The following is a 22,245-nucleotide window of genomic DNA, read 5'->3' as shown; positions in this document are numbered from 1 at the left end:
TAAGTTTGTTTAAAATTTGTATAATTTCAAAAATTAGTGAGTTCAGACATTGGATATTACAAATCAGCCGAGTTTTAGAACTAAAGCAGACGATCTTCGGTTCCGGTTCTTTTGTCCAGGCCAGACCTATTAAGGATGAACATTAGCTGAGAAATGACTGTCCGTTGAAAATGAACGCCCACGGTGCATCAAAAACGCCTGTTTTAAACAGCGACTGCATTTAGTACTCACATCATATACTCATCGAAATGCCCGTAGTTTCGCGCGGTCGTCATCAATTATTTTGGGTCATTTTGCATCGTTAGGTTTATGGCCACCAGCTACGCTACTGGAAGAACTGTGGTCTCGGATGCTTGGGGAAGATGAACATTTGCTAGAATGAGAACTTTCTTCTGTGGAGTTGTTGTTATTGTTGTTCCTCTTACATCTCTTCGTTTTCTCTGGTCTTTGCAATGTATCCTACAAAATAAAGTTTTGCGAAAAAACTGTGAAGATAAGAAATCCAAAAAAATTGAAGATCTCTAGTTTCTAATTCAAACTCTCTCTACCTTATCAGAAGTAGATCCAGGGGTGTTTAACTCGAGTTGTGTTGCAACTTCGTTAGAGTCCTCTGCTTTCTCAGATCTGCTCTCTCTTGAAACCTTTGCTCTAGGTTCCCGCGAACGGCTACCCGGCGGGTTCTGTGGAATGTGCACTGATTGTTGTTCAACGACTGTATTAGGAGGCATATACGGCATGTATGTAGGACATGGAGCTGGGATCATGCTAGGGTTCTGGTTCCCAAAGTACGTGTAAGATGGCATTGATGGATGCATTGGTATTGACCCAGGAGGCATAGCCATAGGCATTGGGTATGGAAAGGACGGAGGTGGAGCCATCATGACTGTGTGATCCATTGCAGCTCCCCATGGAGACATTGACCTTAATCTCTGCTGGTATTGGAGATTAAGATTCTCTATGTCTGATTTCAGCGCTGTCTTTTCTTCTCTCAGGTCGTTTTTCTCCTGCGTCAACTACAGAAAGAACCGTTGTGATACAAGTACCAGCAAATTTCAAGTGCTGCTATCGATGATAAAAACAGGTCCTATAAGCAGTTACATACGCTGTCGAGTTTGCATCTTATGATATAGACAGAACACAGGTACATATCTATATGTCATGTAGACTGCTAATTGTTTCTGTAACGAAAACCTAGAGAGTAAGGAACAAGATATGAACCTCGCGGGACTCATCTGTCAAAGCTGTGTACTCAGATTTCAGTTTGTTGACTTCAGATGTGAGCTCTTTCAACAACTGAACAGTATCAGTCAGGATCGTGGCTTTGTCATTCTTGGGTCTCTCTGGATCTGCAAACAGAAGAGAAATGTGAGGATCAAAGTGAATCATCTGATGTGATTTAATCCACATAACCATTAAGCTTTTACCTAGTACATTTCCGAGTTCAACAAAATGCTCATTCAGTTTTTCCCTCCTCAACTTCTCGCGGCCTGCCTTTTGCGACTTCCTAGCAGAAACATCCATGACCTCCCCCCTCAAACTTGTGCAAACTGCAAAACATTCGAATAAACTCGGAACGCCATATTACAACCTCAGCTCTTAGAAATATCTTAGAATATTACAAATCCACCATACAAGCAGATCAAAATTCAAAAGCAAAACGACCACAACTGAGCCTTGGTTTAAGGTAACTGATCCTCTTAGAGTCTATATAGTCAGGGTCTCATATGATCTCAGTTCACATAACAAACGTGGTTACAAACTTAACATATCTTTTAACCGTAAGAATCCTAACTAAGCCATTTCAAGTTTTAGTTCTCACTTCTAACGATTAAAGTCCTAGAGCAAATCTACATATTGTAAACTTTGCATCATGAGGTCTGCAGATGCACCAACTGCAAATAAGGTTTTGTGGTGAACTAATCCCAAAATGGCAATAACATCAAACCAAAAAATCAAAAACTTTTTAACATCTACGAAAATGATACTAACAAAAACGCTGTTGAAATGGAGAACACAACGAAGGAATCTTCAAATTGCCCATTAGAGATTTCCCCAGACGAAGTAACAATACTTTCACAAACTAGAGCTAAGTTCAAATCCTCAATTCAAAACAATTGAATTGAGGATCATCTAAACGAAGCATCTAAGCTGGATTAGGATCGAAACCCTAAGGAAGACGATGGAATTGGGGGCTCAATTCAAGAGCGATCTCTACAGAATAAATTAGAGATTTGTACAAACTCACCGACGTCGACGGAGAGATTTCGATGAGCTTATGAGAAGACAAAGGTCCGGCGAAGAAAGAATCTCTCTCGTTCTTAGCCTCTCTGCCTGCTCACATAGAAGAGGGAATAAGCATCATTATGCCATTTTTTTTCTTTCTCTTATCTCTTTTTTTTTTCCCCCAAAAGATTATTTAATTAAGAATTTAATTCATTCAAAGAAGAAGAAAGCTGGAATTGTTTTTGTTTTTTTTCTTTTTGACCATCCAATTTATTCGCAAATAGATTTACAAAGACTAGCTAATAATATAACTCAATGGTATATGTTCCGATTATAGTAAAATTCCATCAACGTTCAAAATTATAACAGACTATTGGGAGAATCAGAAATCGAGTAAAGATCGAATGGTCGAGATTGTTATTACAGAAAAATTAATAAGGAATATTGTTGATTAAATCAATAAGGAATAAGTCATACTAATTTCCCACATAAACGACAGTAAGCACTAAGTCATAGTACACCATATATCAATACAATAAAATTTCTTTATTTTTCACCAGGGCAGTAAGACACTCAGCTTTTGTATTGAATCAGAGACTGACACATCGTTTAAAAAGAATACCAAGTCAAATTAAAACAATTAATAAATACCAGATTTTTTAGTCCTAAGTGGACCAAACTAAAAAGAGGAACAATGGTCGATTTCTTTCCCTTCTTTCTCGCCGTTTATACGATGGTCCGACTATGCCTTTAATCAATCGATGGATTATTTCTTCTTTTTCATTGCCATTTATACCCGACTATGCCCGACTGTGAGGAGCAAAGGATGTGTAGGCTGTGTGGAACCTGAAAGGTTGGTCTGGTTCAACTCAAATCGTATCTTTAACTCTCTAATTTTTCCGGACACCTTTGTTGCCAATGTAGAGTGCGAGATGAGAGTTCTAATTCACATTGCATTGCTTCTCAAAAAATGGCATTCAAGGCGTTTGGGTCACCCATAACTCCTTCTCTTTGTTAGTTTTATAATTGAGTTCGTTCGTATTATTTTACATAGTTAAATAAATTAGTGTCTTCGTAATTATGTTAAGAGGTGTGTTTAACGGATGTAAAAGTTAGTGAGTTGTGTTGTTTTACGTTGTCAGTTTTCATAAGTTGTGAACGGTTACGACCGCAACATATGTATATAAGCGTGTGTGATGTTGTAATAAGGTAACAAGTTTCAGATATATAAAAGAGTTTCTATTTTACTTCTTGTTTCTCCCTAAAGAGAAGAGACGACGTCTCTTACTCTGTTTTGTTCTTTCTCTTCTCAATATTCTAACACTTCTATTTTGTATCAATGCCTTTTCCATAGCAGAATTATCCTGGCAAGATTCGCGATACATCCATCTTTAACGTCTTGTCAAGGTTAAACTTCTACATCTCTTATATTTCCAAATGAATTGCTTCTTCTTTAGTTACTCTGCTTGCTTTATCATTCTTCAACCTCATGGGTTTTCCAGGTTCATTGCACTGATATTGGACCTGATTACTCCCTCTTGTGGGCCATGGCAGAAGCAAAGACAATTTACTAACACTATAAGGCAAGTTTTTTTAATGATAAATTCTACTTTCTCGCTTACAAGTTATTTCATGAGTCAGTCACATCTTCTACAATTGAACTGCTTTTATGATAGGAGATGGAAAGCTCTTGATAAATGTCAATTGTGTGGAACATTATACATAGGATTACTTTTCTTCTTGGAATCTATTTGTATAAGCAATGATCAATTCATCTCTTCTCATCTTGTTAAGAGATAAGAGAAACGAAGAAGATAGATAATATTGTATGTAGCTAAGGTCTTGTAACTGTAATATTAACTTGCAGAATTCTCTACATACGTGTGAGTTTAAGATCTTCTACTTTGAATTAGTAGCATGTGCTTCTATTCATCATTATACTACAGACCGTAGCTCCGAGGATTTTAATTTGTTTATTTATTTGATTAGTTCAACTAAACGTGGACCTATCGAAATATAATTGAAGATAACTTCCCTCTCACTTGTGGAGGACAGGTTTTATGTAAGAATGTGCACTCGGCATAGTTTTGCTTTCGGTAGAAATCAAGGATTTTAAGAAAGGAGCTAAACCAATGCTGCTGAACCATTTACCCTACCTTCCTTTAGGTTTTTATTTAGATAAATATGTATTTCTTAGCCTTCGTAGGTTTTCCCAAATGTATTTCTCTTCAGAATATTTAAAGAACACATTTGACGGTCAAGATTAGAAAAAAACAAATTAGTACCGTCTTGTCCCTTTTGGTGGTGTGTAATATAGGAAATAAGGGGATGTAATATAACAAATTATTACCGTCCACAAAAATGTGTTTAAATGGACAGCTCCACTTAAAACCACAAAAAAAAAATGAAAAGAGGCTTATTATGGTGACAAATTTTCAAAGGCAATATTGATTATTGTGAACATGATTTGACGAGTTTACAACCAAACAAAACTATATATAATTATAGATGATTAACTTTAAACTACAAAAAAACATCTCAAAATTAAATTAGACCAATATATCTCCTACAACAACAAATTGTAGGAAAAAAACATATTTTTTCACATCAAATATATTTAAAAATGGATAGCAAAACATACCGCAGCATCGCACCGGTTTAACCTAGTGCATTGTAAAGTTGTAATAATCATATCCTAGTACTAGGTACCGTGCTTCATTTTTCTCCGAACTACTACCGTCGTAATTAAGTGCGACACTTATTAATTGTCTACTTAAGAAGTATATGTTGCGGTAATAGTAAAATCATATCCAAGATAATATAATCATATCCAAGATAAAATAACCTAATGGTGTATATGTTGCAATTATAGTAAAATTCTATCAAAGTTCAAAATTGTAAGTTGTAATAATCATATCCAAGGTTTTTTTTTTTTTTTTTTTGGTAATGGATATGGGTTTTATCCCCTCTAATTTATTAAAAGAAAACAAACAACTCAAGTACGAATGAGCTTCCGAACCATAGTCCCTCGACCATCATCGTTTACAATGACTCTAAACTCGGCGGACACGACTCCAAAAACTGAAAACCTACAGGTAAAGTAAAAGCATAGCAAGTTAAATCATCCGTAAGACGGTTCGCCACTCTATACACATGCGAGATATGGACTATCCAGTCCCTCGATAAGAAGTCATGGCACAAGCGTACCAGGAAAGACAAAGAGTGAGCATCATCAATCCATGTCTTCAAGAACCCTACCACCAACTCTGAATCCACCTCCAACTCCAACCGGGTGATCCTCTTCCTCCATGCAATCAAGAGCCCGTAATAGACACCCCATAGCTCCGCTAAAGTGGCTGAGCATACTCCAATATTCAACACAAATCCCCCACGCCAGTGTCCATTCTCATCTTGTAACACACCCCCAGCCGTAGCCAACCCCAGGTTCCCTTTCGAAGCTCCATCTGTATTCAGACATGTCCAACCCTCCCCAGGTGGCTTCCAACCAATCATTTTTACTACTTTGCTCTGTCCGACCGTGTCACCTCGTATCAGCTAGTTAGCCTTCCAAACTTCAGTAGGAACATCTCTCACACATTTAACTCGATCCCTGCATTTGCCAACTGCTCCAAACACATATCCACCCCGCCATTTCCATGCCCACCAAATCCCTATAGCAAACATAGTTGGCCATAAACATTCTGTCCCCACATTCACATTCATCCCCCCCCCCAAGTTCTCGTATAGCCATTCCAGCACCGTACTGCTAAAATATAATTGTCGCCTCCTTGCAGGCACAATTTGGTTCCAAATACCTACAATGGATGGACAATCACGTAGAGCATGGAGAATAGTTTCATCTCCCCGCCCCTTACATATCTGACACACACTCACGTCCCCCAAGATGTTTTTGTCATCTTTACACATTGGTCATGATAACTAGGTGTGCCACCAACCAAATAAAAGCATGAACTCGTTCCGGAGCAATCACACTCCACACTCAATCAAAAAAGCTTGCCATATTCTGTTTGGAGACCCATGTTCCTGCTAACAACGAGTATGCTGACTTAACCGTAAAGCGACCATCCTATGTTCTACTCCACGTAGAGCCTATCTGAATTCCCAGTCACATTATCTACTGCTACAGCTGCAAGTTCCAGGCATATAGACGGCGGCACATAAGGCATTATATTTTCTAGTTTCCAACCCACTCCATCACTCCATAGATCCTTTACCCGTACCTCCTCATAATCATTAGGAAGATCCATTATAACTTTGTTCATTAATGGTTCCTTAGAAAGCCAATGTTCAGTCCAAAAGCGTATGTCACACCCATTCCCGAAACTCCAACTTTTCCCAGGCACGACTACTTCTTGTAAACCAATCTTCACACTTTGCCAAGTGGATGATCCAGGCCTTTTCGCATTTCACCACGTCTGGTTCCTAATATCTCCCACTTTATACTTTCTCCAAAGAATGCTTGCCAACAAACTCGTACAATCATGCAGGAGCCTCCAACCCAATTTCGCTAATAAGGCCTTGTTCACTACTTGTGACACCCTGATACCCAGCCCACCCTCTCGTTTTGGTGAGCAAACTCTATCCTAGGAAATAATCATATCCAAGATAATATAACCCAAAAGGTATATGTTGCGATTATAGTAAAATTGTATCAAAGTTCGACACATTTTCGGAGAGAATCATAAATCGAGTAAAACTCGATTGCTCCTTCCATTGAGCTCTGACTCCATGTGAGTATTGAGTAATAACAGATAAAAGGAGAAGAACAAGAAGGTGAAAAATAAAGAACAAATGAGAAGAACTTTTATATATTTTTGTATTACTTTTTTCATTCTTTTCTTACAAAGGTGTGCTCATACAACTTTTATAGTACTAATCGAACTCCTAAATTGTTTGTCATTTTTCCTTTAGCTACATACATGCTTGATGAGATCCCGTTCATCAAGAGTGACATTTGATTGTTTCTAAGCAGAGGGAAGATTGGAAAATATAAAGATGTCCACGTTTCTGCCGCCTAAATATCATTTACTGTTTGAAATTGGAAGATGAAGAAGGATCGACATGGTGCATATAATTAAGAACAGATCATGGCCTTTGCTTAGCTTATATGTCTGAACACAGTTTTCGATCCCAAAGTTGTGTTGGGATAAAAAAAAACCCAAAAAGCCTTTCAACGTCAAAACTTGGTCTCAAAAATGGTCCAATAGTATGAAGTCCCATTGTTTTGCCAAAAGTTCTCTCGGGGTTTTCAAAAAGGTATTATTGGCCATGTCCTCATGATGTGAAAGGTACGACGTTGTGTATGTACTATCATCTGGTGAAACAACAAAAAGAAGACAAAAAAAAGGAGGGATGCCTAACAACCAAAAAACAAAATAGGGAGGGATGTTACAAGAGTACTTTCTGCGAGGTCACCCATCCCAATACTACTCTCGCAGATGCGCGCTTAATCGCAGAGTTCTGATGGGATCCGGTGTATTAGTAATGGTATAATTAAATCAGTTAGTATATTTCATGCAATAACATATATCCTTTTCCGAAGGCTCTCGCCCATGTGCGCTTAAATGCGGAGTTTTGATAGGATCTGGTACATTAGTACTGATATAATCACATTCGCTAGTATATTTCATGCAATCACATATATCCTTTTTCGAGGACTCAAAGGATTATTTTATGGGGATCTCACTCGATATTTGGACCGGTTTAAGCATCTTGGACGTTCTTCCAAACTGGAAAAACAACCCATATCCATGTCCGAACAATGTTTTGATCCCCAAAATTGTGTCGGGATCACAAAAATCCCGAAAAGCCTTTAAACATCAAAATCTGGTCTTAAAAATGGTCCAATGGTACAAAGACCCATTGTTCAAAATATCTCTCGGGGCTTTTGAAAAAGGTATTATGGGTCGTGTAAGTCCTAACTATGAGAAAGTTACGATGTTTTGTATGTACTATCGTCTTGTGAGACACCAAAAAAAAGGGAGGGATGCCTAACAACCAAAAAAAAAAGGAGGGATGCAAGAAGAAGATTTTCTGGGAGGTCATCCATCCGAGTACTACTCTCGCCCAAGCGCACTTAATTGCGGAATTCTAATGGGATCAGGTGCATTAGTACTATTATAATCGCATAGTATATTTCATTCAATCTCACATATCCTTTTCCGAAGACTCAAAGGATCATTCGATGTTGGTTCCACTTGATATGTGGACCGATTAAGTCACCTTGGATGTGCTTCCAAACTCGAAAAACAGGCCATAAACATGTCTGAACACAGTTTTTGATCCCAAAGTTGTGTTGGGATCACAAAAAAAAACCCAAAAATCCTTTCAACGTCTAAACTTGGTCTCAAAAATGGTCCAATAGTATGAAGTCCCATTGTTTTGGCAAAAGCTCTCTCGGGGATTTTCAAAAAGGTATTATTGGTCGTGTAGGTCATCACGATGTGAAAGTTAAGATGTAGTGTATATATTATCGTCTTTTGAAACAACCAAAAAAGAAAGAAAAAAAAGAAGGGAGGGCTGCCTAACAACCAAAAAAAAATAGGGAGGGATGCAACAAGAGTAATTTCTGGGAGGTCACCCATCCCAGTATTATTCTCGCCCAAGCGCGCTTAACAATGGAGTTCTGATGGGATCTATTTCATTGGTAATAGTATAATCGCATCCTTTAGTATATTTCAGGCAATCTCATAAATCTTTTTATGAGGGATCATTCGATGTGGGCCCCACAAGATATGTTAACCGTTTTAGTCACTTTGAATGTGCCTACAAACTTGAAAAACAATCCATAGCCATGTCCAAACACAGTTTGTGATCCCAAAGTTGTGTTGGGATCACAAAAAAGCCCAAAAAGCCTTTCAACGTAAAAACGTGGTCTCAAAATGTTCCAATAGTACGAAGTCCCATTGTTTTGCCAAAAGCTCTCTCGGGACTTTCCAAAAAAAAGAAGGGAGGGATGGCTAACAATCACATATATTCTTTTCCGAATACTCAATGGATCATTCGATATGGATCCCACTTGATATGTGGACCGGTTTAGACACCTTGGACGTGCTTCCAAACTGGACAAACAACCCATATCCATGTGTGAACACAGTTTTTTTATCCCAAAATTGTGTCGGGATCATAAAAAAAGCCCGAACAGCCTTTAAACATCAAAAATTGGTTTCCAAAATGGTCCAATGGTACGAAGACCCATTTTTTTTGCCAAAATCTCTCTAACTTTATTAAAAAAAAATTGGGCACAAGGTCCACATTTTTTTTGAGTCGGGCCTGTCTGGAATCTCATATAGTTCACGCCTTGATAAAGAACACAAAGCTAAAATTTTGAAAATTTGCAAGAGGAGTGAATTACATATTGGGACTTAATGATGGTGGCGGTGGAATATGGGTGGAGAAATGTGAGCGAGGAATCTAAGACGAAGCTGCATAAGGTGCATCAGGTGGAACAGAACCAGAGCAGCGACTTGCGGCTTTTGTGAATGTTGTTGAAACGAAAGTGGTATTGCTGAAAGATTGGCATATAGATTGGGTATTGAAATCGGATTGTTTGTTATGGTTTCTGAAAATTGAGATCGTCTTCAACCATGATGGGAGAGTATACTTGGGTTAGAAATTTTTGAATTGGAGCAAATGACTTAACCGCATCTAGATTTTGTGACCGAGAAAATCATAACTCCAAATGAATTTATTTTTATCTTGGTGTGTATGTCAAAGTTACATTTTTTATGGGACAACAAGAAAAGTTAACTATGTTTATTGTTACATGTGCTTGTGTATAATTGGATACATGTTTCAATATTTTTTTTAAATCAATTTCATCAAGATAAGACAATATGTTAGGCAGTCGGGAAAGTATATATTATTGGAATACATACTTCTATAATTTAATGAATTATTGAAAAAAAAAAAGATGTAGGATTATTGTCTTAAAAATAAAATTAGTCATTTGATTAATTTTTCTTTCCATTCATGGTGAATTGACCAATAAACTCTTAATATAGTCAATTTAGTATTATGATATAGATTATTTTCATTTGTTGCTAATTAATATACTTAAAGTATGATGAAATTTAAAGTGTGATTTTTTCATTTTTTATGAAAAATGATTATGACAAATCCTGTTGTCAATTAATTACTAAAATTTTAATTATTATTTGGGATTTTAAAATTCAAAATTAATATAGGTTAAAGCTAGTCGAAGCTATTGTAGAAAAAAAACTACATGAATAGATGAAAAATGTATAAGGTATCAAATAAGCAAATTTGGAGTTTTGAAAAAGAGCATTTATTCCTATTAATGTAATTAATCTCTTAATAATATTGTACTAGATATAATTTTATAAAAACAAAAATGTAAGGACTAAAAAAAGTTGTTGTAAATACAATTTAGCATAATAAAAGGGGAAATATATAAGTGGTTTCATATACAAATTAGTAAATTTAGAAAATATGATATGTATATATATCCATATAGTTTACTAAATTTAGAGATTTATTTTGAAGAAAATTAATATTATTAAAAAAGGTTTAAAGCATTATTTTTGTCTAAGATATGTATATAAATATTATAAACTTTAATTTTCTTAAATTAATATTTAGTTAAATTTTCAGGGAGGTGAAAAGGTTAGCTAAATGGATCCAAATATGTTGATAACAAAAAATCTATCAGATAGTGATGTTTCTGTGATGGGTCATTTGGTTTTGCCCAAAAAAATTATGGAAAACATATTAAAAAAATGAAAACTACAAATACCTCGAAATGGTATTCAAGTGGAAGTCTTTGGTAATAACAAATCATATACGGTTAAGATTATGGAATACAAACAAGGTTATTATTGTATGTTTTCTGGATGGACTAATATTGTAAAAACAAGAGGTCTCAAATCAGGCGATCTCATCAAGTTATATTGGAACGATACCAAATTTATTATGACTGTAGAGTGAGTTTTCTTTTCTTAATTATCACTCATTAGTTTTTATTTTCTAACAACTCTATTTAACTAATTTTTTGGTTAAATATTGCTGTTTTTGATGGGTTTCATGTGTTTCATAACTAAAATAGTGGCAAATCAATTTGCATTATAATATAAATCATAGATAAGTTATTTTCACTGTAATTTGTATTATCCTAAAAGTGTTTTACAAAATATGTTATTATGGTGTAGTTATACATCATACTCGTTTTTTTCTTGTAGAAAACTAGATAGAAAACTAGATGAAAAAACGAATCCGGAAAGAGAATGCAGTTCAAGTGTGGCAGGAGCAGGGAAAAAATAATAGGCAAAACAAGTATGGGATGAGTTGAACAAAAGTTAAATATTAAATATAATAAATATGGCATAAATATTATAATTTACTGAAGTTTACAAATATTTTATGGCTGAAATTTCTTTTTTATGAATAAAGTGGTATTGATAATGTATTTCTTCCATATAATAATTTTGGATCAAACATGTCACACTTAGGCTTTAAATGAAAAATCAAGTGATGCAAATCAGACGGGTCAAGCCGTTCAAGTAGAAAAATTGTGAATCAAACATTTCACACAATCCAAAATTCCTGTTGAATGGTTAAAAAATAGAATATTGCGAGAAAACAAGGGTAACAATTACAAAATTTAATGAAATTGCGTAGTACATAAGGTTTTATGAGAATTAAGATGAAGTATAATTTTACATGTTAAGTAATCGATATACTTTCGACGCAAATTCTTTGTAAATATTATGATTTAAGTAAATAATCTTTTATTTGGTCAGGAATTTTTGTTGTAAATGAAGTCAATTAAGATTGTTCTCTTTGGTAATTGGAAACGATCACATTTTCTAGATGTTGAGAGATTGTCTTATGGATGTTGTTGTTTGTGCTAAGGGAAAGTTACGTTGAACATAATAATCATAAATATATCTTGATGTAGATTTTTACTACTATAAGAAAATATTTGAATCTGTAATAGAGTTTGATAACAAATGGTCTAAAATATTGGAAATCCACAATTAATAAAATTAGGAATGAATTTTCTAAGAATTTAAAGAACTTGCCAAAGAGATCTTTAAAAGTAAGACACATACCAAAATATATCTATCCAATGACATTGACTCTCTTCTTAATGTCCAAATGGTAAATATTAGTAACTAAATAGTTACCAGTGTTGTGCAACGCACGGAAATACTTGCGTAAATTTAGTTTGATTCTTTAAACTATGATAATACTTGTGTTTTCAATGATGAGGCTATTCTTATTTATAAATGGTTTAAGATTGAAGAATTGCTAGTTTCGATCAGCAATTGACAAAAACAGTTATGACAACAGGGAACAAAACATACAATCAGACCCGCATGTATGTGCATGATTATGTTTGTTGGAAAATTTATATTTATAGTTGTTTCTTTTTAAATAATACCCGTTTGATAATGTTTATTATCATTTATCGACAGGTTGATAAATTCCTTTATCCATAATCCATACGTTAATGATTTTTTTTTTAACTGATTTTATTAATGGATCCTTGGTTCTCTTTAACCACACCACGCTAGTTCCTATTGGCCCACCTACACAGGATTCTTACTCTATGCTGGTTAAGGATTTGATTTTTTTTCCCTTTCAAAGGAGTGGAATCTTACAATCATTAGGCCATGCACATTGGTCATCCTCACCTTAGTATCTATAACTTTTAACAAGCTGAAATATAATATTAATTTAAAATTAGATCCTCAATCCATTGTTTTTGTTTTTTTTCCCTTCCATTAGTATCCTTAAACATGGGTGTCTTAAATAAATTTTGTTAAAATTATGTTTTAAGTATATTTTATAATTTTATAAATGTTGGTATATAATGTATACAATATTAAGAAAATAAAAATAGAAAATGTAGTTATAGTATAATACATTTTATTAAAAAAACAAATATATTACATTATTAAAACTTTAAAACATATATTACAATAATAATAAAAAAAACAAACTAAAAACTGGATGCAATAAAAAAAACAAAAACATAGAATGATAGAAACATATAAAAGCATTATCAATAACTTAATTAACATCGGTTTAATCTTGAATTGTGCCAAATTTTTGCCAGATATGTTCAACCAAATCAGCTTTCAACCGTCGATGTATCACTGTTTCACGAACTTGATTCCAAGCGCTCATCACATTGTTCAGATCGGTAATCCTTTCGGTAGAATATGTTAAATCGACATGTGAAGTCTCGCTTCCTTCTCCTTGATAGAATTCTGCTAGGTTGTACAGACTGTATCCATCTCGTTCATCTTCTACAATCATATTGTGCAATATGATACATGCTCTCATTATCTTGCCTATCTTTGCCTTATCCAAAAAAAGTGCGGGATTTTTAACAATTGCAAATCGAACTTGCAAGACTCCGAAAGAACGTTCAACATCTTTTCGGGCAGCTTCTTGATATTGAGTAAATAATGATACTTTTGGGCCTTGTGGAAGAGAAATTGATTAGATGAATGTTGCCCATCTCGGATATATACCATCAGTGAGGTAGTAAGCCATATTGTAATGTCGACCATTGACAAAGTAATCTACTCTCGGAGCTCGACCTTCTAATATGTCATCAAAAACTGGTGAACGGTCAAGAACATTGAAATCATTTAAAGTACCTGGAGGTCCAAAAAATGCATGCCAAATCCAGAGATCTTGCGAAGCTACAACCTCTAAAACGATTGTAGGTTTTCCCGATGCACGAGAATACTGTCATTTCCAAGCTGTTGGACAATTCTTACATTCCCAATGCATACAGTCAATGCTTCCTATCATCCCGGGAAATCCGCGTGCCTCTCCTTGATTAAGTAATCGTTGGAGATCCTCTGACGTAGGTCTTCTTAGGTACGTATCCTGAAACATTTATAATTCCCTCCACAAAATTTTCAAGCATAGCATTGTGGTGCTACCTGTGAGGCGGAGGTATTCATCCAATGCATCAGCTGCACATCCATATGCTAAAATACGAATGGCTTTTGTACACTTTTGTAATGTAGACAGACCCAACTTTCCCGTAGCATTTCTTCTTTGTTGGAAATATGGTACTTCATTGGATAGTGCATCAACAATACATATGAACAATGACTTGTTTATTCGAAAACGACGACGGAAACTTGCGTGAGATCGAGTAAGTGCAGAAACAAACACAGAGACAAACGTATGAACAAACGCAAGCAATCAAATTTTGACACGTAGAGGGTCTGTAAGTATCTAATATTATCAGTGCAGAGACACAAATCTATGGAATATCAGGAATAGAACTTTTTCTTTTTTATATTTAATAAGTAAAAAACAAAAAGACATCCCCAAAGTATAATCGATGGGGATGCTCTTAGAGACATTCTACCTAAATATGAGGATGCCATCAGATCCATTAATCTCAGTACTCTGCCTCTCCAAGACTCACTGCTATGGCTCCCTGAAAAACCGGGACAATATTCAACAAAGACGGGTACCACCTAGCAAGAGACTCTCTCGCGCCCCTCTCCCCTGTCATAAGAGACGGACAGCCCTTTAATTGGGTCGAGAACATTTGGCAACTGAAACCTAGTCCAAAAATAGAGAGCTTCTTGTGGAAGGCTGCAAATGGAGCCCTCTCCTTAGGTAGTAACCTTGCCAAGAGAGGCCTTACAAACGCCCAGAATTGCAAGCGTTGTGGTCAAAGAGAAGACGAAATTCATATTTTTCTCGCCTGTCCTTTTACATAAAGTCTTCGGATGTTGTTTTATTTTGAGAAATTTGTATTTCAATGGAAGAAAGAAGAAATGTAATACAAGTGGGGAAGATAATGAAATGAGTCTAAAGACTACATTTAATCTGCATCATTAATTTGTATCATAGTTGTTAAGTTTTAGATTAGGCATGGGCATTCAGGTACCCGTTCGGGTTCGGTTCGGGTTTAGAGGTATAGGACCCGTTCGGGTATTTCTAGACTTCGGGTTCAGATCGGATTTGGTTTGGGTATTTTGGGTTCGGATTCGGATTACCCGAAGTTCACAAAACTCAAAATTTTAGTATCTAATTTAGTCTAAATTATTCAGTAATACGCAATATATTTAAAAATTTAGAGTGTTTTTACCCAAATTTACTAATAAACAGTTTAAATACTTCAAATTATCGAAAATATCTACAAATTTGAATATTTTGAACACTTATATTATTAAATTTATAAATATTACTAATATATTCCTACTATATATCAATAATGTGGGTATATTCGAATACCCGTTCGGATTTCGGTTCGGATCGGGCTCGGATTCGGGTTTTCGGATTTACAGATTTAGAACCCGTTCGGATATTTTACAATTTCGGATACGGGTTTGGATCCGGTATTTTGCCCAGGCCTGTTTTAGATCGTCTTATATATTTTAAATCTTCAGTATATTTAAATGAAATATCAAAAGCTGTTAATTATGCCGGTGAAGAGTACAAAAGTTACTCTAACCAAGTTTCTTCTGATCAGCTAAAAGGAAAACTGCTGGTTTATAACAAAACAGAAACACAATTAATTAATAATCGACTAGCTAAGTCTTGGTTCAAGGAAAAGAGATACTATCATCGTAAAATATAAGCTATAAATTCTTGAATATATAGAGTACGTCGTCATCATTAATTAGACCTTAATTGCTGCATGGTTTTGCTTCCTCTTCTTCTCTTTGTTTTTGCTCAATTCCTTCTTCCTCTTCTTCTTATTCTCTCTCTTTTTGGGTCCTGCAGTTTGGTTAATTTGCACTAAACTGGGAACATAAGAGCTAGAACACACAAGTGGGCTACGATATGCTTTAAATTCTCCAAGATCCACTTTTTTTAAGTAACTATCTTCTCCAATGATGTAAGCGTTTTGGTAGCGTTTCGGTACGTCGTCCCTGCTTGAACTAAAAACCACCGCGAGTTTCTTCTCTTCGTCTATGAAGAAACTGTCGTGACTTCTACGAAACACATAATCAAGGAGTGGCTCAAAATCAACTTTTAAAAAGGGGATCCACGACACCGCATTGGGCTCTATCTTAGTAGTAACCCAAATCTCTATTATAGACAATAATGCATCACAGTGGTGATATACCGCAGCGATTTTCTCTTCTCTAACACAAGATACAGCACCCCTATCTCCAAAATAATCATAATCATCATAATCAGGCTGAAACGGTAGATCAAGCAACTTTCCAAATCTCTCTTCTGTAAAAGCAAAGCAGATTAAGAAATCAGGGGCTTCATCTCCATCGGAATCTTCTGTGGTCCAAAAGTAAGTATTTCCATTTACTGATACACCCTGCCGATGACACATTATATCCCAGTTGGGAATGACACGAAAATCTCTCCATGAATTAGACTTCAAATCATAAACTTCGTAGTAGCCCTGGTCATTATCAAAAACCCTCAATATCTTGTGGTTCTTGTTTTTGTCATATCCAAGGGCTAGGGCATACGTGGATTCTGTTTCTGTTTTGAGGTCGATCAATCTGATTTGTCCTAGATACGGATTCCATACCACGAGGTTTGATGACTTGTCCCTTGTGACACTGACACATAACAATAAGCCGGCACAGTAAAAGACGTTAGATATCTCGACTTGATCATACATTGATATACCAACCAAGTCTTCACCATCTTCGTTGAGGATTCCATGGAGGTTGAACCTCATCGAACAAAGCGTACGATCCAACATCATGAACCCCAGAAACTGCTGTTTTGGTTCTCCTGTACATAGAATCCGATCTTTGGAGAAAGTGTTCCATCCTTTGCAAGTGGCTCTCACTGCTCCAAGAGAAGTATCGGAACCTTGGACAATATCTCTTCTACCAAATCCTGCGTAAGATCACTCATCGACGTCATTTTTCTCAAATAAGAAAACTAGGGTTTCTAACTTTCACCCACTAATATATTGCGTAACACTTCTTGCCCAATTTTTTTCTTCTTTTTATAACCTAGACTAGAACTAGATAGATATTTCCTCAAAAGTCAAAAGTGTTAAACAAAGATCGTCAATTCGGTCGTCAAAAATTACTCTAAACAAAGCCCACAACAATTGTATGGATGGATCGTCTATTACTTCTCATGGGCCTTATCAACCGAGTTATATATTTTGATTTTAATTTCTTTGAGGATCATGAAATAATACACAGTTTACGGTTTGGCCTTTTTTTTTTAAAGAAAAATATTTGGTTTCATATACATATATAGATCGTTATCAAAGACATGGCTGGGATTTGGATAATGATGAAAAAGCAATTAGTCGACTTTATTCACAGACGTAAATGTCATACTCAAAACCCTACCCCGTTCACATGCAATGAAAGTGAAACTCCCAACTTTGCAAGCAACTGATTTTTTTTATAAATATAACACAAATACATAAAAGGAGAAGCAAACACTTGATTCTTTTACATTGAAACTGGAAATTGGTAATACAAATTCATGATATGTATAAGGCCAAGAAAAGGAGAATATTTATAATTCACATAAAAACAAAAGCGACACGCTCATCATATATATACGTGTGTATAAAACAACATATACTACATAATATTATATAACACAACTTGAGTGGTATATAGGAGCCCTTGAGCAATGGACAAGTCATAACTGAGAGTTCATGAAGCATCATTTTCTGTGTTGCTGGAATATATTTGAAACTAGTTCGCTATTATTGAAATTGAGATACCAGTAGAATTGTATCAGACAATACAAATGTCTTATGTTTATTAGTCTTATTTGTTTTTGATGCAAATAAAACGGCAATGCCCATATTATATTTTTAATCTACGAATAATGTTAGTTTTTACTGATTTTTTTCCAAAAAAAAATTGTAAACTGATCAGTGAGCATAAAGGAATCAATCTTGCATTTGTTCATTGCAATTGTGCCGCAACCACAAGCACCTTGTTTTCACTTTTCTGGTATTACATTGTTGGACTAATCTCTCATGCATTAATTAAACGTTTAAACTTAATAATTGTTTAATTATACGGTGCAGTTGGACCGAAAACAGTGACAATTTTGGAATCCAAACTACATTTGTCTATGAATCTTCCAAATTTATAGTCTGCATTTGTAAAAACTATATACTTTTTCAGATGGAGGACTATTTAAATCAACCTACACTTTATATTTGATAATTAAAACAGCTAAAGTGCTAAACTCTAACAAACCTTTATGTTCTGTCAACAAAAAAAAAAAACTTTATATTCTCTGACAATGCCTCGTCATATGTATCGTTTTGTGCTACTCTGCACACAAATGGATTTCAAAATACATATATTCGGTCAATGCAGGGTTTATATAATTAACTCTTCTTACGTTATACGGTTCTACGTTAATTACATTATAAAAATATAGGTTTTCTTTTAGTGAAAAATAGTAACTCCATTTGAACCAAATTATGAGTTTTGTTTTAGACTTGAACAGAATTGAAACGAAAGTTATACTGAAATACTAAAATCTTAGACGTTATAATAGCCAGTTTGAGTTCGAAAACTAATAGCATATTATACATTTCCGCTGTCCAGTTCGTATAAGATCATACAAAAAACAATAAATTGTAGAAAGAAAACATTTACAAAGTGGAACGGCATTGAATTATATACATTTTCACTATTTTAGATGTTCTACTTCTCTTAGGTTAGATGTTGGTCCACGACCACGAGACCAATATATGTTCTATATATGTTGGTATAATGTTTTCTGCATAATTATACGAGAGTTATGAGAGTTACAAAGGCAAAGGAAAAGAAAATGTATATTTATTGAAATAAAGAACGCCGAAAAAGAGATATATAAATAGCCGTTTCCATGTGATAACTATTATTGACCTCTCTCTCTCTCTCTCTCTCTCTCTCTCTCTCTCTCTCTCTCTCTCTCTCTCTCTCTCTCTTTCTCTACAATCCAAAAAGAAGAACACAAAGGAAGAAGAACGAGAGACAATTCACAAGAAGTTTCATCTTCATCAAATGCAAAAAAAGTTGATACAATGTCTCTCCTCTGTGATCTTCAAATCAATCTCAATCACGAGTTCACGTTCTTCCTTAATCAGGTAACAAACCAAACCAAATCTCTCCTCTAATTTAAACCTAACTTCCTCTGTTTCGATTATCTTAACTAAATGTTGTGTCTCTCTGTTTCTTGTGTTAGGATTTGATCTCAGAGTACTCAGGGTTCTTGAGGAAGATGATAAAACAGAGCAGCAAGAAGAAGAAGAAGAATCACAAGAACAGTAGAATCATCATCGAGGTTGAAGATTTTCCTGGTGGGTCAGATGGGTTCGAATTGGTTTCAAGATTCTGCTACAGTAATGGTGGAGGGATCTCGATCGATGTCTCGAACGCCTCCATCTTGTATTGCTCTTCTTCCTTCCTTGAGATGACTGAGAAGCTCTGTTCCTCCAATCTCTTGCTTCAAACAGAGAAGTTTCTCGAAGGAATGTTCTACTGGTCATGGAACGACGTCCTTTTGTGTCTCAAGAGCTGCGAACAAGTGTTCCCACACGCAGATTCTTACGGTCTTGTCGATAAGCTTGTTTTCGGGGTTTTAGCCAAAATCGCTCAGAATTCAGACATGAGTCATGTCTTTGCCTCATCCTCTCCGTCTTCCTCTGCCTCAGCCTCCTCTCAGTCGCCGGATACGGCAAAGACTAGGTCAGATTCAGACAAACGGTCTACTTCGAGATCGTTTTCTTGCAAAACAAGTAACGAGTGGTGGTTCGACGATATGTCAATTCTTGGGCCAAGAATCATCGAAAAGCTGATAAAGAACCTCGGAGCTTATGATAAGAACAATAACAGCTTGGTCCTCACAAGGTTTCTCCTCCACTACCTCAAGACAAAGCTCCAAAACAAATCAAACAACAAGCTTGAGTATTCTGGTCTAGCTGATACAGCGGTTCAAGGAGTGGTCTTCGCTGCGAAAACCACGTTCTCTTGCAGGAAAATATTTTGGGTTCTACGGGTTTTGTCGGGATTTAACATAAGTAATGAATCAAGAATTGGTTTAGAGAGTGTTATAGGAGAAATGCTGGATCAAGCAACACTTGATGATCTTTTGATACCTGCGGGAGGAAAGCGAGAAAAAGGGTTTTACGATGTGGATTTGGTGATAAGATTACTCAAAGTGTTCGTGAGAATTGGCAACTCAGAAGAAGATGAGAATTTGAGAATGATAAGAATAGTAGGGAAGTTGATTGATAAGTATTTGAGAGAGATATCTCCAGACCAGAATCTTAAAGTGTCAAAGTTTCTTGAAGTTGCAGAGAGTTTGCCAGATTCAGCTAGAGATTGGTTTGATGGATTATACAGAGCTATTGATATCTATCTTGAGGTCAGTTTTTTCTACTCAATACATTTTTAGTAATTTTTTTTGTGGTTTTTTTTTTTCTTCCAAATAATTATTCCACGTTCATGAGAAATTTGGGAAAAGAGAATTATGAACAAAATGAGACAAAAAAACAAAGTAAGTAGAGTGGAATATAAGATGACAAGAAGCATACAACTTTCTATATAGTTTGGCTTTTTACAGTTCTCAAGAGCTTAACTTATCGTTTTGTCTTTCCTTTTGGTTTGTGATGATATCTAAAGATTCGAAAATCTGAGATTGGATATACATACATTCGTAGACTACATCCATACACGTGGAAGTACTAGTGGTGACTTTGGTGGCAAAGTCGTTAATAATTTGTCTTTAAATGTGGAATTATATAGGAACTTTCAAACACAAATCATTTACATTTCGATTTCTGTTTATTCGTTAAAGCTTTTTGTCTACATTTTTTTGTTTACTAGCTATTTTTATTCTTTTTTTCCTCAAATATTCACTTGAATATTGTAAACCCGAATGAGCAAAAAACGACAATTAACAAATTTGGTTTTCCATTGTTATGTTCATTTTGAGTTTGCAATTTTCGAATAATGTTTGACAAAAAACGTTAAAGTTTTATGTGTAGGAAAAGAAAACAATAAGGTACTAAATTACTGTGTTACAGCACACTCATGTCAGAATCTCACTATCTTCTGTCTTTTGTTTGACTAATTAATTATTAGTAATTAGTTTATAAAAACACTAAGAACAAGATTAGTTTCACGTGAAAATATGTTCAAGCTAAGCCAAATGTGATGTCGGAAAGAAAAGTAAAAAACCAATATAGCGTGTGTGCTTGTTTTTTTAGTACCAATGCCATGTAGTATATGAATCGTTTTGCTTAGTCAATCTATATTTTGAAGGCAAGAACTAACATTAACTATGATTTTTGCAGTCTCATCCAAAACTATCATCCGAAGATAGAACAAAAATATGTCGGTGTCTAAACTACAAGAAACTAACATTGGAGACATGCAAACAACTTGCGAAAAATCCCAAGATCCCTCCAAATATTGCAGTTCTAGCACTCAAGTCCCAACAATTATCAGACGAGACTCTAACACCCTCAAGAGAAGACAAGAACAAAGTAAACAAGATCAGGAATTCGCGTAACTACTTAGAAGAGAAACCAATGCTGGTGCGTTTGAAAGGATTTGATATGTCGTCGGAGAAGTTTGAAGATGATCTAAGGATGATGAATTTGGAGAGGAAGCTGTGGAATAGTTCTGAAAAAGTTTGTAAGGAAAAAAAGAGTGAAGTAGTGTCAAGATTGGTGAGACATGGACATACACATTCTAGTTCTAATTTTCCAAGGCTTTGTTAATTAACACTAGTTCACTCGTCATTTTTTATTATTATTCTCTAGATATAGATTGATATTTATCATATCATCACACACATGCACGTCTCGTGTATATTCATAAGTTTTTTTTCATGCAAAAGATATTGTAGTTTTGAGGATGCATATATAATTATGACCTTTTGGATGCAAATAAAATTGATATTTTGTAATTCGAGTAACCCATGGGTTACTCTATCAGACTCGAGAGGGAATTGATTTTGCCCAGTGGATCTAGAAAGTAAGATCAGTTTTCATTATAATTTTCTTTAGTCACTGCAAAATCACATCACAAAGTACAGAAA

At 35.2% G+C, this 22,245-nt stretch overlaps 3 protein-coding genes, 1 long non-coding RNA gene and 1 pseudogene across 6 annotated transcripts; 2 read left to right on the top strand and 3 right to left on the bottom strand.

Moving 5' to 3' along the window:
- Positions 1 to 4: 4 nt before the first annotated feature.
- LOC104765858 (transcription factor bHLH121) lies at positions 5 to 2,575 on the bottom strand. 2 transcript variants are annotated; one of them, XM_010489638.3, is made up of 5 exons: positions 2,246 to 2,501; positions 1,425 to 1,547; positions 1,219 to 1,346; positions 549 to 1,013; positions 5 to 459 (listed from the first exon to the last, which is right to left on the bottom strand). In XM_010489638.3, exons 2-5 carry the CDS (start codon positions 1,519 to 1,521, stop codon positions 289 to 291), a joined length of 861 nt encoding a protein of 286 aa, XP_010487940.1. In that variant the 5' UTR covers positions 1,522 to 1,547; positions 2,246 to 2,501; the 3' UTR covers positions 5 to 288. The 2 variants fall into 2 exon arrangements, with proteins under 2 accessions (XP_010487940.1, XP_010487939.1); XM_010489637.3 differs by having other exon boundaries at positions 1,425 to 2,575.
- Positions 2,576 to 11,044: 8,469 nt separating this feature from the next.
- LOC147920367 (uncharacterized) lies at positions 11,045 to 11,737 on the top strand. Its single transcript, XR_015590546.1, has 2 exons — positions 11,045 to 11,186; positions 11,442 to 11,737. It is a non-coding gene; the product is annotated as an uncharacterized LOC147920367 (long non-coding RNA).
- A 1,556-nt stretch (positions 11,738 to 13,293) lies between these two features.
- LOC147920366 (uncharacterized) lies at positions 13,294 to 14,306 on the bottom strand. The gene is made up of 4 exons (XM_087501039.1): positions 14,259 to 14,306; positions 14,013 to 14,109; positions 13,746 to 13,874; positions 13,294 to 13,517 (listed from the first exon to the last, which is right to left on the bottom strand). The coding sequence occupies exons 1-4, from the start codon at positions 14,304 to 14,306 to the stop codon at positions 13,294 to 13,296; spliced, it is 498 nt and encodes a 165-aa protein (XP_087357165.1).
- A 1,562-nt stretch (positions 14,307 to 15,868) lies between these two features.
- On the bottom strand, positions 15,869 to 17,088 carry LOC104765857 (F-box protein At3g19880-like; annotated as a pseudogene).
- A 1,858-nt stretch (positions 17,089 to 18,946) lies between these two features.
- Positions 18,947 to 22,099, top strand: LOC104765856 (BTB/POZ domain-containing protein At3g19850). Of its 2 annotated transcripts, none has more exons than XM_010489635.3 (3): positions 18,947 to 19,285; positions 19,384 to 20,565; positions 21,497 to 22,099. In XM_010489635.3, exons 1-3 carry the CDS (start codon positions 19,223 to 19,225, stop codon positions 21,923 to 21,925), a joined length of 1,674 nt encoding a protein of 557 aa, XP_010487937.1. In that variant the 5' UTR covers positions 18,947 to 19,222; the 3' UTR covers positions 21,926 to 22,099. The 2 variants fall into 2 exon arrangements, with proteins under 2 accessions (XP_010487937.1, XP_087357890.1); XM_087501764.1 differs by lacking the exon at positions 21,497 to 22,099 and adding an exon at positions 20,823 to 21,116 and having other exon boundaries at positions 19,024 to 19,285.
- Positions 22,100 to 22,245: the final 146 nt, after the last annotated feature.

This window comes from Camelina sativa, chromosome 19 (assembly GCF_030686135.1).
Source record: "Camelina sativa cultivar CO46 ecotype springtype chromosome 19, ASM3068613v1".
NCBI lineage: Eukaryota > Viridiplantae > Streptophyta > Magnoliopsida > Brassicales > Brassicaceae > Camelina > Camelina sativa.
The sequence above is the reverse complement of the archived record's forward strand: the minus strand, read 5'-3'. Positions and strand labels throughout refer to the sequence as shown.

Bases quoted from the DNA above. Each gene is read 5' to 3' on its own strand.
- LOC104765858 (XM_010489637.3), bottom strand. From the start codon at position 1,521: ATGGATGTTTCTGCTAGGAAGTCGCAAAAGGCAGGCCGCGAGAAGTTG. The intron at 1,347-1,424 runs GTAAAAGCTTAA...TTCTGTTTGCAG, and splicing joins TGAACTCGGAAATGTACTAG to ATCCAGAGAGACCCAAGAAT. The intron at 460-548 runs GTAGAGAGAGTT...TTTATTTTGTAG, and splicing joins CTGGATCTACTTCTGATAAG to GATACATTGCAAAGACCAGA.
- LOC147920366 (XM_087501039.1), bottom strand. From the start codon at position 14,306: ATGAAGTACCATATTTCCAACAAAGAAGAAATGCTACGGGAAAGTTGG. The intron at 14,110-14,258 runs GTCTGTCTACAT...TAAATGTTTCAG, and splicing joins AAATGCTACGGGAAAGTTGG to GATACGTACCTAAGAAGACC. The intron at 13,875-14,012 runs GTATGCATTGGG...TTGGACCTCCAG, and splicing joins GATGATAGGAAGCATTGACT to GTACTTTAAATGATTTCAAT.
- LOC104765856 (XM_010489635.3), top strand. From the start codon at position 19,223: ATGTCTCTCCTCTGTGATCTTCAAATCAATCTCAATCACGAGTTCACG. The intron at 19,286-19,383 runs GTAACAAACCAA...TTCTTGTGTTAG, and splicing joins TCACGTTCTTCCTTAATCAG to GATTTGATCTCAGAGTACTC. The intron at 20,566-21,496 runs GTCAGTTTTTTC...TGATTTTTGCAG, and splicing joins CTATTGATATCTATCTTGAG to TCTCATCCAAAACTATCATC.